A 12,443-nucleotide genomic window follows, 5' to 3' on the forward strand; every position below is an offset into this window, starting at 1 on the left:
CAGATGTCTTTGAAGCTCTCGTGATTTAAATGTTTGGATTGGGATAGCTATTCAATTGTTGCCATCTTCATTTGGCGGAGGAACCCCAGCTCAGAGAGCCTCTGAACAGCGACAAAAAGATTGTCTTCAAATTATCTGATGTTGAAAACTCGAACGTAAGCAAATGATTGTATCGAGACATTCTAACTGTTTGGGATCTTCCTGTGACGTGGACGATGCATGCGTTGCAATGTTGTGAAATACGGTGTTAAACTGTCAACACCCTTTTAGCTAATTTAATGTAGAAGCTTTGCGTTGCCATTGCTATTTTTTACATGTCAGCCCATGAATCACGGACACAAATCTGCTGACATGCTGGGGATGAGGATACGCCTACCAGAGTCACTGTTCCTCCATTCTTTTTTCTTTTTTTTTGTCTCTTTTTTTGTGTGTATGATTTTGCATCTGAATGAATATCTACTATTTGAGGTAGGGAATGACCTTTCAAATGAGATTCTTCAATCAGCCGCCGCTGTTTTTGCACATTATCATTTATCACGGCAGACGAATGAATTGGTGTCTTCCATACATGTCGGCAAACGGACCCTGAAGCAGACCCCCTTATCGCGAGCAAACCCCATTCCACTCGTTTAAAGAGCTGATTTTTATCTCGCCTAATGAAATTCGGCGAGTTTGGCCCGGCCTCGCTTTGCGCTGACGTCAGCCTGGCTGTGACTTTGAAAAGTCGTCGTCCTCCCCCACCTCCCCATCCCTCTTCCATCTTTTAGCAGCACTCGTTATCCTTCTTTTTCTCAGTCAATCCACACTCTTAAGTTTTTCCCTCTTTGCAGAACACAGACTTGGTTTCAAACTCTCACCCGCACTGTCTGTACCCGGTGGTTTCTTGGTTACGCAGGGTTGCAAACTTTTGAGGAAACTTGGAAGTGGAAACTTTCCATGGGAATAAAATGGAAATATAGGCATTATTTGCACAGGCTATATTTGCCACGTCATATGCGGAGGAAAATATAAATCTTCTCATGCCATTTTTATACTTAAATTAGCTGGTATACCCTGGTTTTTGTTTTTTTTAAGCGGTTGAACCCGCTAAAAATAGGTGATTGATGCCTTTCCCTTTGCCGGGAGAGGAGTGTGCCGGCCTATTATTTATTTATTTATTTATTTATTTATGTATGTATTTCTGTTCTGGTGTGTCGCGTTCGTCGTCACACCAGAAAGCAGGCGTGTCATGGTTCCATTGGGATTGGTGGGGGGGAACAGTAGAAGCAGCGTGGAGTATCACTGCCCGCACCTGCAGTGCCCGATTCGCGCTGCCCGCACCGGTCCTGGCGGGGAGCGTTGTCGCTCCTCCGTTTCTGAGACCGGCTTGGGGCAGAGCCGGGTCGGCTCGGAGAGCGTGGGGGTCCTCTGTGGCGGTCCCCACGGAGCGATCCCCACCCTCAAAACATTTTGTGGGCCAGCATGCGGGGGAAAAATGTCAGTAACTTCTGATTTTGGATTCAAAATGGGATATGAAATGATGGAACGATACACTGACATTCCTGTCTATTTCTGCGCCAACATGTGGAACCTCAACGTGCGTCGTATCGCTCTGGTAAAGGGGGGAAAATGAACGCGTCTACCTGGGTGTCATGTCTCCATCAGAGCTTAAGCGGAGCCGAGTCATTTGTCCGGGGAATAAAAATCCGGGTTTAACCGATCCCACCAACGACAAATGCCGGATGTTACTAACTGAAAACTCTTTAAATAGAGTTGCATCAAAATGTGTTAGAACAACGCTAGAACTAGACTAGAACAACAAAAAAACATTGCCTATGATTCCTCTCTAAAAACAGCTTTTCAACATCAATTGGGTGAATTACATGTCAGAATCAGGACTTCCAACTGCAAAGTTGTTCTTCGCAAACTGTGATTTTCTTTTTTTTTTTTATGTATTTTTTTTTTTATTAACTTTTTCTGGGGAGGGAAAAGGCTTATTTAGTATTATCTCAATGTTCTGTTCTGGCATTTTGAGGATTTCCATCGGACTGTCAAACAAACTCTAAATTTGCATCTTAGCATTTATTTTATTTGTTCTTTGTTCATTTATTTAGTCCCGTAAGAAAATGACTGCTTCCGATGACGTAACATCAAAATACTACATTCTACTCAAGGACACAACGCCCTGACGAATCCAATGCCGTATTTTTAATCATTCACTCCTGAGCTCTTTTCATTTATTTATTTATTTTTTATTCTGTTTTTAAAGAAATAGTAACATTTAGTTTCAGAAACATGCTCTCACAAGGGGAAATGACCGACCTCCAGAGTTGAGCGGCTGTGTCTGTGTGTTTCCCAGGCTGTTCGCTGCTATGACTCGCTCATCCTGAAAGCCGAGGGCAAAGTGGAGCCGGAGTTATTCTGCCAGTTAGGCCACTTCAACCTTCTCCTGGAGGACTATCCAAAGGGTGAGTGGAGCCGTTCTCCGTTCTGATCCCCCCCCATTCGCACTTTACAAAACCACATCCCCACTGTTCCTGCCTAGTTGCGATGCTTCTCCCTTGAGCAGTTATTGCATAATTGTCTGAAATCTTTTTTTTCATTTTCTTCTGTATATTTCTTTATTCAAGGTTAGGACGTTGTCAGGGTTCTTGCCAGGTCCTTGAGGTGCCCGAAGTGCTTGAATTTTATCTCCAGAAATTTAAGTCGTTGACTACCTTTAAAATAGCCTCTCTTGTGCTGAGGTGCTTGAAGAAATTGCATCATCGAAAACCTGTGAGACCTGATTTTGTTATTCAAATTGTAACGTCATTTAAAAAAATCCAGTATCGCTTTTTACGACATTAATTATGCAAGGGAACTATCAATTTAATCCAGAGCTGTTGGAAATGGACATAATCTATACACAAACAAATCTACATAGACACAATTAAGATTTTTAGATATATAAATTGATGTAGTTGATACACTAATATAAATAGTAGACAGACTAATATAATATTTTAATTATCACATTGAAAATGTATTATTTGTTTTGCTTGAAAATGAAAAATCATGTTCTCAAAAAAGTCCTTGAATTTGATTTTGTAATGCCAGAGTGAACGGTGTTTGTTCCAATGCAATATAAACTGTCCCATAAACCTATATGCATTTCATTATTTCAATTTATTTTGCTAATTTAACTCTCAAGCTGATATAGAAGTCACAATTAGTCGTGGGTAGAAACCAGAAGGACACATGGTATCTTGGAAAAGGCAAAACAAAACCAATGTCCAAGAAAAGTGTATTATAAATACATTTAATTCATAAATAAAAACCATCCAAAAATGCCGAACGGATAACTGTTTGTGTGCACAGTTATATGCATGAAGATGTAAACCGCCAGACCTCCTACCAGCTGGGTACACATATTATACCTCTTCATGAAGGAAGTGAACAAGTATTTAATGATTAAAGGAGTTATTATATACAGATATGTTAAAAAGCTATTAAACATATTGCAGAGATGTTATAGATAGGAATATTGGCTATTTTGAATTCTATGTGTTCATTTTTTACATTAGTTGTATTTTCCTGTATTCTTCCACCTGGCTAGGTCTGGGGGTACGCTCTGTTTTCAATTCCTCGTTGCGAGTTTCATTGCTGTAATTCTAAACGTTTGGGGCCTAAAGGGGATTTTAAGCCAATGTGTGAAACGGCAGCAACGGATAGAATGTAAAGTTTGAATGCGTTTCATCAACTAACCTGTCTTCCCCGACTGTTTATGTTCTGGTGTTCAATGCCAATGAATGTCTGTTCCTCATAAGGAGGATGTGTCTCATGAAAGTATGATAAGTCTACACGGTGCTACTGCTGTGAAATGACCAAAAAACACCACTGGTGGCCGGTCGCAAATATGTGTACGACGGTTGAGAGTCCTGGGTTTCTCGTCCTACTTCAGAACCCGTTGGCTTGCACGGTGAATAATCTGCCGTTCCTTGGCTGTTCTGTCTGTAGACACAGTTCAACTGTTTAATTCTCACTATTTGTTTCTCTGTCACACACACAGACCAATTTGTGTCTCTGTGTGTGTGTGTGTGTGTGTGCGTGTGCGTGCGCGTCTAACCGCCAACCTCCCTTCTTTTCCCACCACAGCATTATCTGCATACCAGAGGTACTACAGTTTACAGTCAGACTACTGGAAGGTAAGGACACACACACACACACACACACACACACACACACACACCTACTGACAAAAACAAATCCTCTGACTGCAGAATGTGTGTTTTCTATCAAACCCAGAACTGACCTCAGTCGTCTCACCTAATTCAAAGGTTTTTTCTAAGTTATGAACGATTGTGTTGAATTCTCCACTGTTGCCCTTCTACTGGTGTCGGACTGAAATTGGCTTTTCCCCTCTGACAATATCATTCGAATGCCAAAAACTATATCCAAATTGGGGATAAGCCACATTTTTCCCATTCCAAAATGTCCTGCCCGACATGTATACGCTTTCAAATGGAAAGAAACCACTATTAGAACCAGTACAACCATCACACGTGCTGGAGTAGAGTGGGATAAAATGGAAGTGTCTGGGTTTCTCTGTTTTGTCTCGTTTGAATCGCCGCGTCACGCGGACTCCAGTCGGTGCTTTTAAGGTTGCGGTCGCACACGTCCGTAGAAGGCGAGGCGTCTCCGCGGCAAAGCTTCAACAGTGCCGCGTGGACGTAGCCGCTCCTCCCCCTCGTCGCTCGTCCCTCCCTCCTTGACCCTCGGCTAATGGTCCCCCCCCCTTTTGGTTTGATCCTGTACAGAATGCTGCCTTTCTGTACGGCCTGGGGATGGTCTACTTCCACTATAATGCCTTTCAGTGGTGAGTATCAACACGTGCACCTTATTCACACCGGGCGTGGGCTGTGGGGCATTACCAGGGCGGTCCCCTGAAAGTGGTCAGTCTTAATTTTGTTTTCTTTTTTTTTTTTTTTTTTTTTTTTAATCGGTGTGCGTGACAACAAGATAAAACGGAAGCTTCCAAAATGCGCGGGGATAACATTTCAATGAGGAATCATAGATATGTTGGAAGCGACACGGAGAGCCGAGCCCCGTTCCTATGAGAACACTTTTATTTGGAGGAACCTGGCACGAGCAGGGATGGGTATCGTTAAGGTTTTAACGGTACTACTACTCTTAGCGATACTGCTTATCGATCCGGTACTTTAACGGTACTCTTATCGGTTCTTTTTTAAAAAATTTGAAGAGGGAAAAACTGAATGAAAACAAATTAAGAGCAGAATCAACAGGTCATCCAGCCGAAATAAATGGAAAATCATCGGAGCTTATCGATACTACCATCTTTAATGTTTTAGCCTTGAGGCCCATTTAATGGCGGGTCTCTGTACCCAACCCTATGTATGAGCCATTGCTTGTGCCCCGTTCCTCCGAGCCCCCCAAGAGTCGGGTGCAGCCCTAGACATTAAATACAGACGATTATTATAATAATTAATTATTTTTTTTTATCCTCCAGGAAAAATTCTGTTGAGCATTGAAACTAAGTGCAATTTATGTTCAATCGTAGTCCATGTTTAACAAAGGTGTATTTGATTTACTTCTCTTTCAATATTTGCAAACATTAAAATATTCCATTCTGTGTTCTTTAATCGCCGCCATCATTTTTCCAGCGGGGATATGAGCAGGTAGCCAGGTGTGCTGCGGGAACGCAAAGGTAGCAGGCACTTTAAAAGGGACTCACTGGCCTACTTCTTAGGGTTAAGAAGTACCACATTTAAGTATGCGATTTTTAAATAAAATCCAATAATGTGGTGCGGTTTGGATGGCTATTGTTGTGGAATGTTCGTGCAAACCATTAAAATTCCTCTACCATTCATAGCCCAGTTTGCTGAAATAGCCGAGCACACGGTGCAGCCATGTCCGGCAATGCGAGAAATGCAATCGTTCATGCCTCCCTTACCTTTTTTTTTACTCTTCCTCCAGCCACGGGGCATAGATTATCCTGCGCAGTGGCTCGTGGTTAGTTACACTGTTGAAACGTTGCAATGTAGAAGTCCCGAGTTGTGGCAATTAAATTGAGACGGCGGGAGTTTAGCAATCGAGAGACGGCGATTCAATTGCGAGTTGAAGAGCTAATAATCTCTCAGTTTATTTGCTAGCGTAACCAGCAACAAGGGGGCTGTGGTCGGCACTGTTACCCAACATGCACTGCAAAGTGTTAATTTATAATAAATTTATAAAAAAATCTATATATGTTGATGTTTTCCCTTTGGTAGTGTATGTGACTATGTGTTCTTCTAACCCTCATTGCGAATTGTCGATTGACGATTGAAATGTTGGACGATCACTGAAGCCCGTTTCATACCCTGTGAAGCGATTTGAAACACGGTGGTAAAATAAATGAAACAGGCCAAACTTATGGTCCAGCTGTAAGTTCTGGTTATTTTATGCCGCAGGACCCCATTTAATAACATTTAGTCTCTGGGACGCCAATCAAAGACGTTTTTTTTTTCTTTTTTTGGTAAATAGGATTTTTCTCCAAACATCCATACCCGTCTATACAGTACAATTAGCATTATAGGACAGTTGCCAATAAAAATGCTGCTGTAATTGTTCCAACGTGTTTCCATGCTGCTGCTTTGCGCAAATGTCATTTATATGTACAGTAAGGAAGTTCAAAGTATCAAATATGCAGCAATCATCAGCCGCAACATTGAAACCACTGACAGGTGAAGTAAATAACATTGATCATCTCCTTCCAACGGCACCTGTCAAGGGGTGGGATGTATCAGGCAGCAAGTGAGCAGTCAGTTCTTGAAGTTGATGTGTTGGAAGCAGGAAAAATGGGTAAGCGTAAGGATCTGAGCCACTCTGACAAGGACCAAATAGTGATGGCTAGACGACTGGGTCAGAGCGTCTCCAAAACGGCAGGTCTTGTGGGGTGTTCCCGGTATGCAGTAGTTAGTACCTCCCAAACGTGGCCCAAGGAAGGACAACCGGTGAACCGGTGTCAGGGTCATGGGCGCCCCTGGGATTATCGATGCGCATGTGGAGTAAAGTCTAGCCCGTCTGGTTCGATCCCACAGAAGAACTCATTTTCGATGGGGGGTGTCAGTAAAGCACTATCTTATAGTTAGGCAGATAACCGTGAAACTAAACCATTATTGTACATTCTAATAGCCCGTAAATGAAATGATGGTGAAGTTGGGCGCTTGATGGATTTTCTGGAGGTTTTCAGCCCGCGGGGGTCTCTGGACCCCACCTGGAGAACAGTTGTTCGAGGCCAGGGGTTCATCCGAGGACCCCCTTATATGTATGTCTTGTACGTCCCACAAAATTATTTGATATTAGGGCCATTTCTCACACGAAAACGTGTGGAAAAACGTTCAAGGCAAAGGTTTTCGAAATATTTATATTCCACCATTTCAAATTACCGACCATAAAAACAATGTGTTGAGTTCAGTTCAATCAATTTAATTAACAAGAAACATTGTAGTGACAGAAAATATCAAACACAAATCCTAAGAAATGTAGTATAAGGACAGGCAGGTACACATGGCGGCATTTGTTTGTCTAAAAGGAGTTAATTATATTTGTATAAATTGCATAAAAAAATCTATTTCTAAAAATGCAAAGATGTCCTCCTTCACGTTTTTTCCTTGAGAGTCACTGTTCTAGGCAACCCCGCGCCCGGCTAATAACGGCTTTGAGCGGGGTTTCCCTTTTTAAAGAACGACTGCGATCTAAGTTCAGCAACGGCCCGCTGACGGAACCTGAGCTCATTCAAGGAAGACCAAGCAGCGGCGCCTTGTGAAGTGACGCTCGTCTCCCTGCGAGTCCTCCGTGGCGTTTGGGGTCTGACTTCCTGCTCGCGGTGCTGCCGGAACGAGCCCCCAGTCCCCACCCAGTCTCTCCTGCCGTACTTTGGTATTTGAGCGGTTGCCGAGTTCGCTGTGGTGCCTTGAGCGGTGTGTGCCGTGAAGGGCTTACTTTATGTTGTGGGGCATCTCCAGTCATTCATCCAGTTGCCATGGTTCGGATGATTTACTCATTTTAGTCTAGTAATGATGCATTAATATTCACGGGTAGATAAACGCTACTCAGCTCCTCGCTGGGGCCTCGGGCTTATTTTCACAATTCCGGGAGATCCAAACCTGACTGGATGTGAAACCGGTTCCCATCACCAACCTGTTGCGCCACATTTCGAATTGCTCAAGAGACTGGGCTGAGACTTCCACAAACAGGGGCGACTTGTTTCTTCACGGTCGTTGGAGGTCATGGCGTCGCACACATGAGCCGACGCCGGGGGAAAAAATAAATTAATAAAAATAAAAACGCAACAGGTGAAAGTACAGATCACGCAATGGTAAAAGAATGTCCGAAAAATGGATATTTACAAAGTGACATTTATCTTTGAATCCCAGCTGTTGGGGGTTTTGACTTTGACGGGCGGCTTACGTTGGAGGGGACGCGGGCTCCACGTAGACGGTTTATTTATTAAAAAAAAATGTTGTGGAGGAAAGAAAAAAAAAAAAAAAGCCGATTTGTTTCTGATGTTGTTCTTTCCGTCCGCCCTCCTCCCTCTCCGCAGGGCGATCAAAGCCTTCCAGGAGGTGCTGTACATCGACCCAGGCTTTTCGCGGGCCAAGGAGATCCACCTGCGTCTGGGTCTTATGTTTAAGGTCAACACAGACTACGAGTCAAGCCTAAAGGTAAACGACGCGTACCCATAGATCATGTCTAGCCAATAGAAAAACACTTCAAAGCCGAGAGCGACTAATGCCTTGTCCACATGTGTACGGATATTTCCGAAAACACTTTTTGTTTTTCTTTCACCCTCCCTCCCTCTGTCGGTTTAAAATAAAATAAATAAATAGATAAAATCCCGTCGACACCAACATCGTGTGAGTGAATCTCAAGGAGGACGAGCGCAAATACTATTTAAGACGCTGACACGAGCTTCCAGGCCAGAAGGTGGCGGTGAGATGTCACGAAAGGTGACATCTCATCCTTCGTGAGCGCGCTCACTGAGCTCGTCGATAGCGCTCAAGCTTCGTTTGGCTCCATTCACAGGCATGCGCGGAAAACAGGAGTTTAGTAGAATCTCCTCCCCGGAGAGGCCTTTTCCGAAAAGCCTAGTTTTCCCAGTCGACCTGGAAGGGTGTTTCAAGCCGAAGTGCGGAGAGAATACCGTCCCTGCACCTGTGAGCAGGGTCTTAATGTTCAACTCTGAACTTTTTATCTCACTCGTCATGGTGGAAATCTGTCAGATTATTTTGTTTAAAAAGTCCCGTATTCCCTACTTTATCATGTACACATACAGAGCTTTATAAGAAACAGAAACTCAATGTATTGTGTATTGTGTGCTCCTCTGCGGCGTTACTAGTTGGATGGATAAGCGGCGGATATGGGTGAACTTTCACCAAAAAAGGATAACTCTTGGATGAGAGGAAAAAATTAAAAATAGTGTGTGTGTGTGTGTGTGTGTGTGTGTGTGTGTGTGTGTGTGTGTGTGTGTGTGTGTGTGTGTGTGTGTGTGTGTGTGTGTGTGTGTGTGTGTGTGTGTGTGTGTGTGTGTGTCTCTATATCTCCACCCCCTCAAGTGACTGAGAACGACGACCAAAAAAAAACAAAAACAAACAATCTTCCTTGATAAGAGGAAGGTACGCTTCTGAGAAAGGAGAGTGACCGTATCAGAGCGACGACGAGGTTAAACCCGGATGTTGACAAAAAAAAAACATTGCACCTGCACGATAAGAGCGTCTTATGGATCGGCGCCTTCATCTGTGTTTAATTTAGGCTTTTGAAGCTGGGGCTTATTTCTGTGTTTGTTTTTGTTTTTCTTATTTTTTATTTTATTTTTTTGTTTCTTAGAATTGAATGAACTCATCAGAACGATGTTTGGGAGTCGACGCGATTGTGGCCTAAATATGCTTTTACACAAAACATATCAAGATGGACGACGTGTCTGTCATGGTTTTCTCATTCCTGTGTTCTAACAGACCTTTGACCTGACCTGTTTGTTTTTTTTTTCCCTTTCCAATATTGTCAACAGCATTTTCAGCTGGCTTTGATTGACTCCAACCCCTGCACTTTGTCTAAAGCTGAAAGTAAGCCAACTTTTTTTTCTCCTTCATTTCAGTAAAACACATCAGCCAGTTAATTCAGATATAGATATAGACCGTAGGCGCGTACGCGACCTGATTTTGTGTACGTCAATCTTCATGTTGTATGGACATCAAAACCACCGGTCTCAGCCTTAAATGTCCAGGTGAGTGCTCTGTGCGGGTCCTCAATAGAAGTGGAGTCGCTGCCGCGTTGTTGGCAGTGAGACGGTGGAACGAAGACGCGGCGTGGTTACGGGCGTGGCCGTCGGCACGCCCCGGGCTGTTGACCGCGCCCAACGGAGTAAAAGCAAAGTCTGTGTGACTTATCTTTGGTTTGAATACAGATGAAATACAGCCTTGGCGGTGATGCGGCGGCGTCCAAAGTGAAGAATATGTTTTGGCCGTCGACACCTATTTATTTTTTATTTTTTTTTATTAACACGCCCTGTTTCCACCACATTATTCTGTCAGCGGCCAATCCTTCGGCCCGGTTATTTGATTTTGGTTGCTTGCTTTGCACGGTACGAGCTCACATCGTCATTTTCGACAAAATAATTCTCTCCACAACAAACCCCAATCTTCGACGCGGTATTGTCGATGATGCTTAAGTACTTTTGGGAGTGCACACTGGCACGCTTCCATTTAAAGTGGAGGTACCCCGCAGGAGGATCTCCCACGCCCCGGGAGTGTGGGCCGAGGTGGAAGCCCATTCGTGGATTGACCACATTTCTTCGACGTGCTGTTTTTGGGCTCATTTCATTCGTTTATAATTTGTGGAGAACCCCGAAAAGGAGGACTTGGTAAGTCCATAAAGGCTTCTTTTATTCAAAACCAGTTGATATTAAGCGACGTTATGTCCCGCTTCCCCTCACCTTCCCCTGAAGCCAGGCCCGCGTGAGTTGGGTTTTCAAGACCGATTCGGCAGCGATCCGGGGTCGGGCTGAGTCGTCCCGGGGGGTGGGGGCAGCCGGTGGTCACGCCGTGGAACGGTCGTTCGCGTTGTGCGTCAAAGACCCTCAACGGCACAATCGGATTGCGCGCCTGCCATTTCACACGAGATCGAGTGTCACATCACCCCTAATGGCACCGAGACGCCGCGCCCGCTCTATACCCGAGCGGTGTTATGATGATGTCGAGATACCGACCGGGGCGAAGAGAGCGTTGAATGGATCAGAGCGCGGGTCTGTTACAAGGCTTTATTTAATATCGCCCCCGGTACCTGTTACCTTGGAGACGGAAATATCCTTGCACACACACGCGTGCACGCACGCACACACACACACACGGGTATTTGCCTGGTGTACATAATCACAGGCAACACTCTTGCTATCTGACTCGCTTATTCCATCCTCACACACACACACGCATACCAAGGGCAGCCCCCCTCTCTCTCTCTCTCTCTCTCTCTCTCTCTCTCTCTCTCTCTCCATCTGCTGAGAGTCACTCAGGCAGCTCAGATCAGAGACACTGCAGCGTTCCAGACAAAAGAAGGTGCCGCCAGAAGCGCAGCTACCTATCCGCTCCGTTACGCTCGGCACGAGGAACGGCCAGCCTGGGATTAGCCGGCAACGTTCTCCCTCTTTTTTTCCTTCCTTTCTTTTTTTTAAATTTATTTTTATTTATTTATTTTTTTACACAAACGCTACACCGCGAGTCCCCACTTTCGGGGAAAGAGTCCCGCGAGGAAGGAAACAATTTCGTGGGCAAGGGACACGTCCGTAGACACCCCGATCCCCTCCACCCTTAACTAACCTCTCCCCTTCCTCTCTCTCTCTCTCCCCCTTTGTCTCCGCAGTTCAGTTCCACATCGCTCATTTATATGAGATTCAGGTAAGAGGAGCTATTTTTGTCTCACTTTTTTTTATTTATTTTTTATTTTTTTTATTTGGGGTTTTTTCGGGGCTACATGGCTGTTGAACTCCTTTCCTTTCTCGCCGAGTGAACGTGGCTTTTATTGTCTTTACGTTTTTGTTGCAACTGGCGTAACGCCGCGATCACAGGCTCGTGTAGATGCGGGGGGGGGGGGGGGGGTACAGCCTCTCCTTTCAACCAGGTGCTGACGGATTGAGCGAGGCGGGGGGGGTGGCGGGGGGTCCGGACGGGAAGGGGGAGGGAAGTCTCTTCTGGCTGCACGTCGGGGGTTGCCACGGAAACAGGGAAGTCTGTCTCCTCTTCTTTTGTATGCCGGTGGTCTCCCTCTCCCGTGCTTCTGTTTCGTCGGAGAGGTGTAGCAGCTCGGGGAGGACCGGCGTCTCCAGAGTCAGTGCTTTTCTTTTTTTTTTTTTTTTCTTCTTTTTTTTTCTGCTGTGTCAGTATCGAGCGCTGCTGGGTGATTCATGGCATTACACTGCAGAGGACAGGGCTACA

General features: G+C 44.7%; 1 protein-coding gene across 2 annotated transcripts in view; it reads left to right on the plus strand.

The window, feature by feature from the left end:
• The window catches only part of LOC307227516 (lysine-specific demethylase 6A-like), a 60,863-nt gene that overhangs the window by 17,024 nt on the left and 31,396 nt on the right, over positions 1–12,443 (plus strand). For both annotated transcript variants that reach the window (XM_079996863.1, XM_079996864.1), the window contains exons 3-8: positions 2,339–2,447; positions 4,114–4,163; positions 4,776–4,834; positions 8,561–8,681; positions 10,025–10,079; positions 11,872–11,906. In XM_079996863.1, coding sequence (XP_079852989.1) covers positions 2,339–2,447; positions 4,114–4,163; positions 4,776–4,834; positions 8,561–8,681; positions 10,025–10,079; positions 11,872–11,906 — 429 coding nt within the window. The remainder of the gene's footprint in view (positions 1–2,338; positions 2,448–4,113; positions 4,164–4,775; positions 4,835–8,560; positions 8,682–10,024; positions 10,080–11,871; positions 11,907–12,443) is intronic.

The sequence above is a fragment of the Zeus faber genome, assembly GCF_960531495.2.
Source record: "Zeus faber genome assembly, chromosome: 2".
NCBI lineage: Eukaryota > Metazoa > Chordata > Actinopteri > Zeiformes > Zeidae > Zeus > Zeus faber.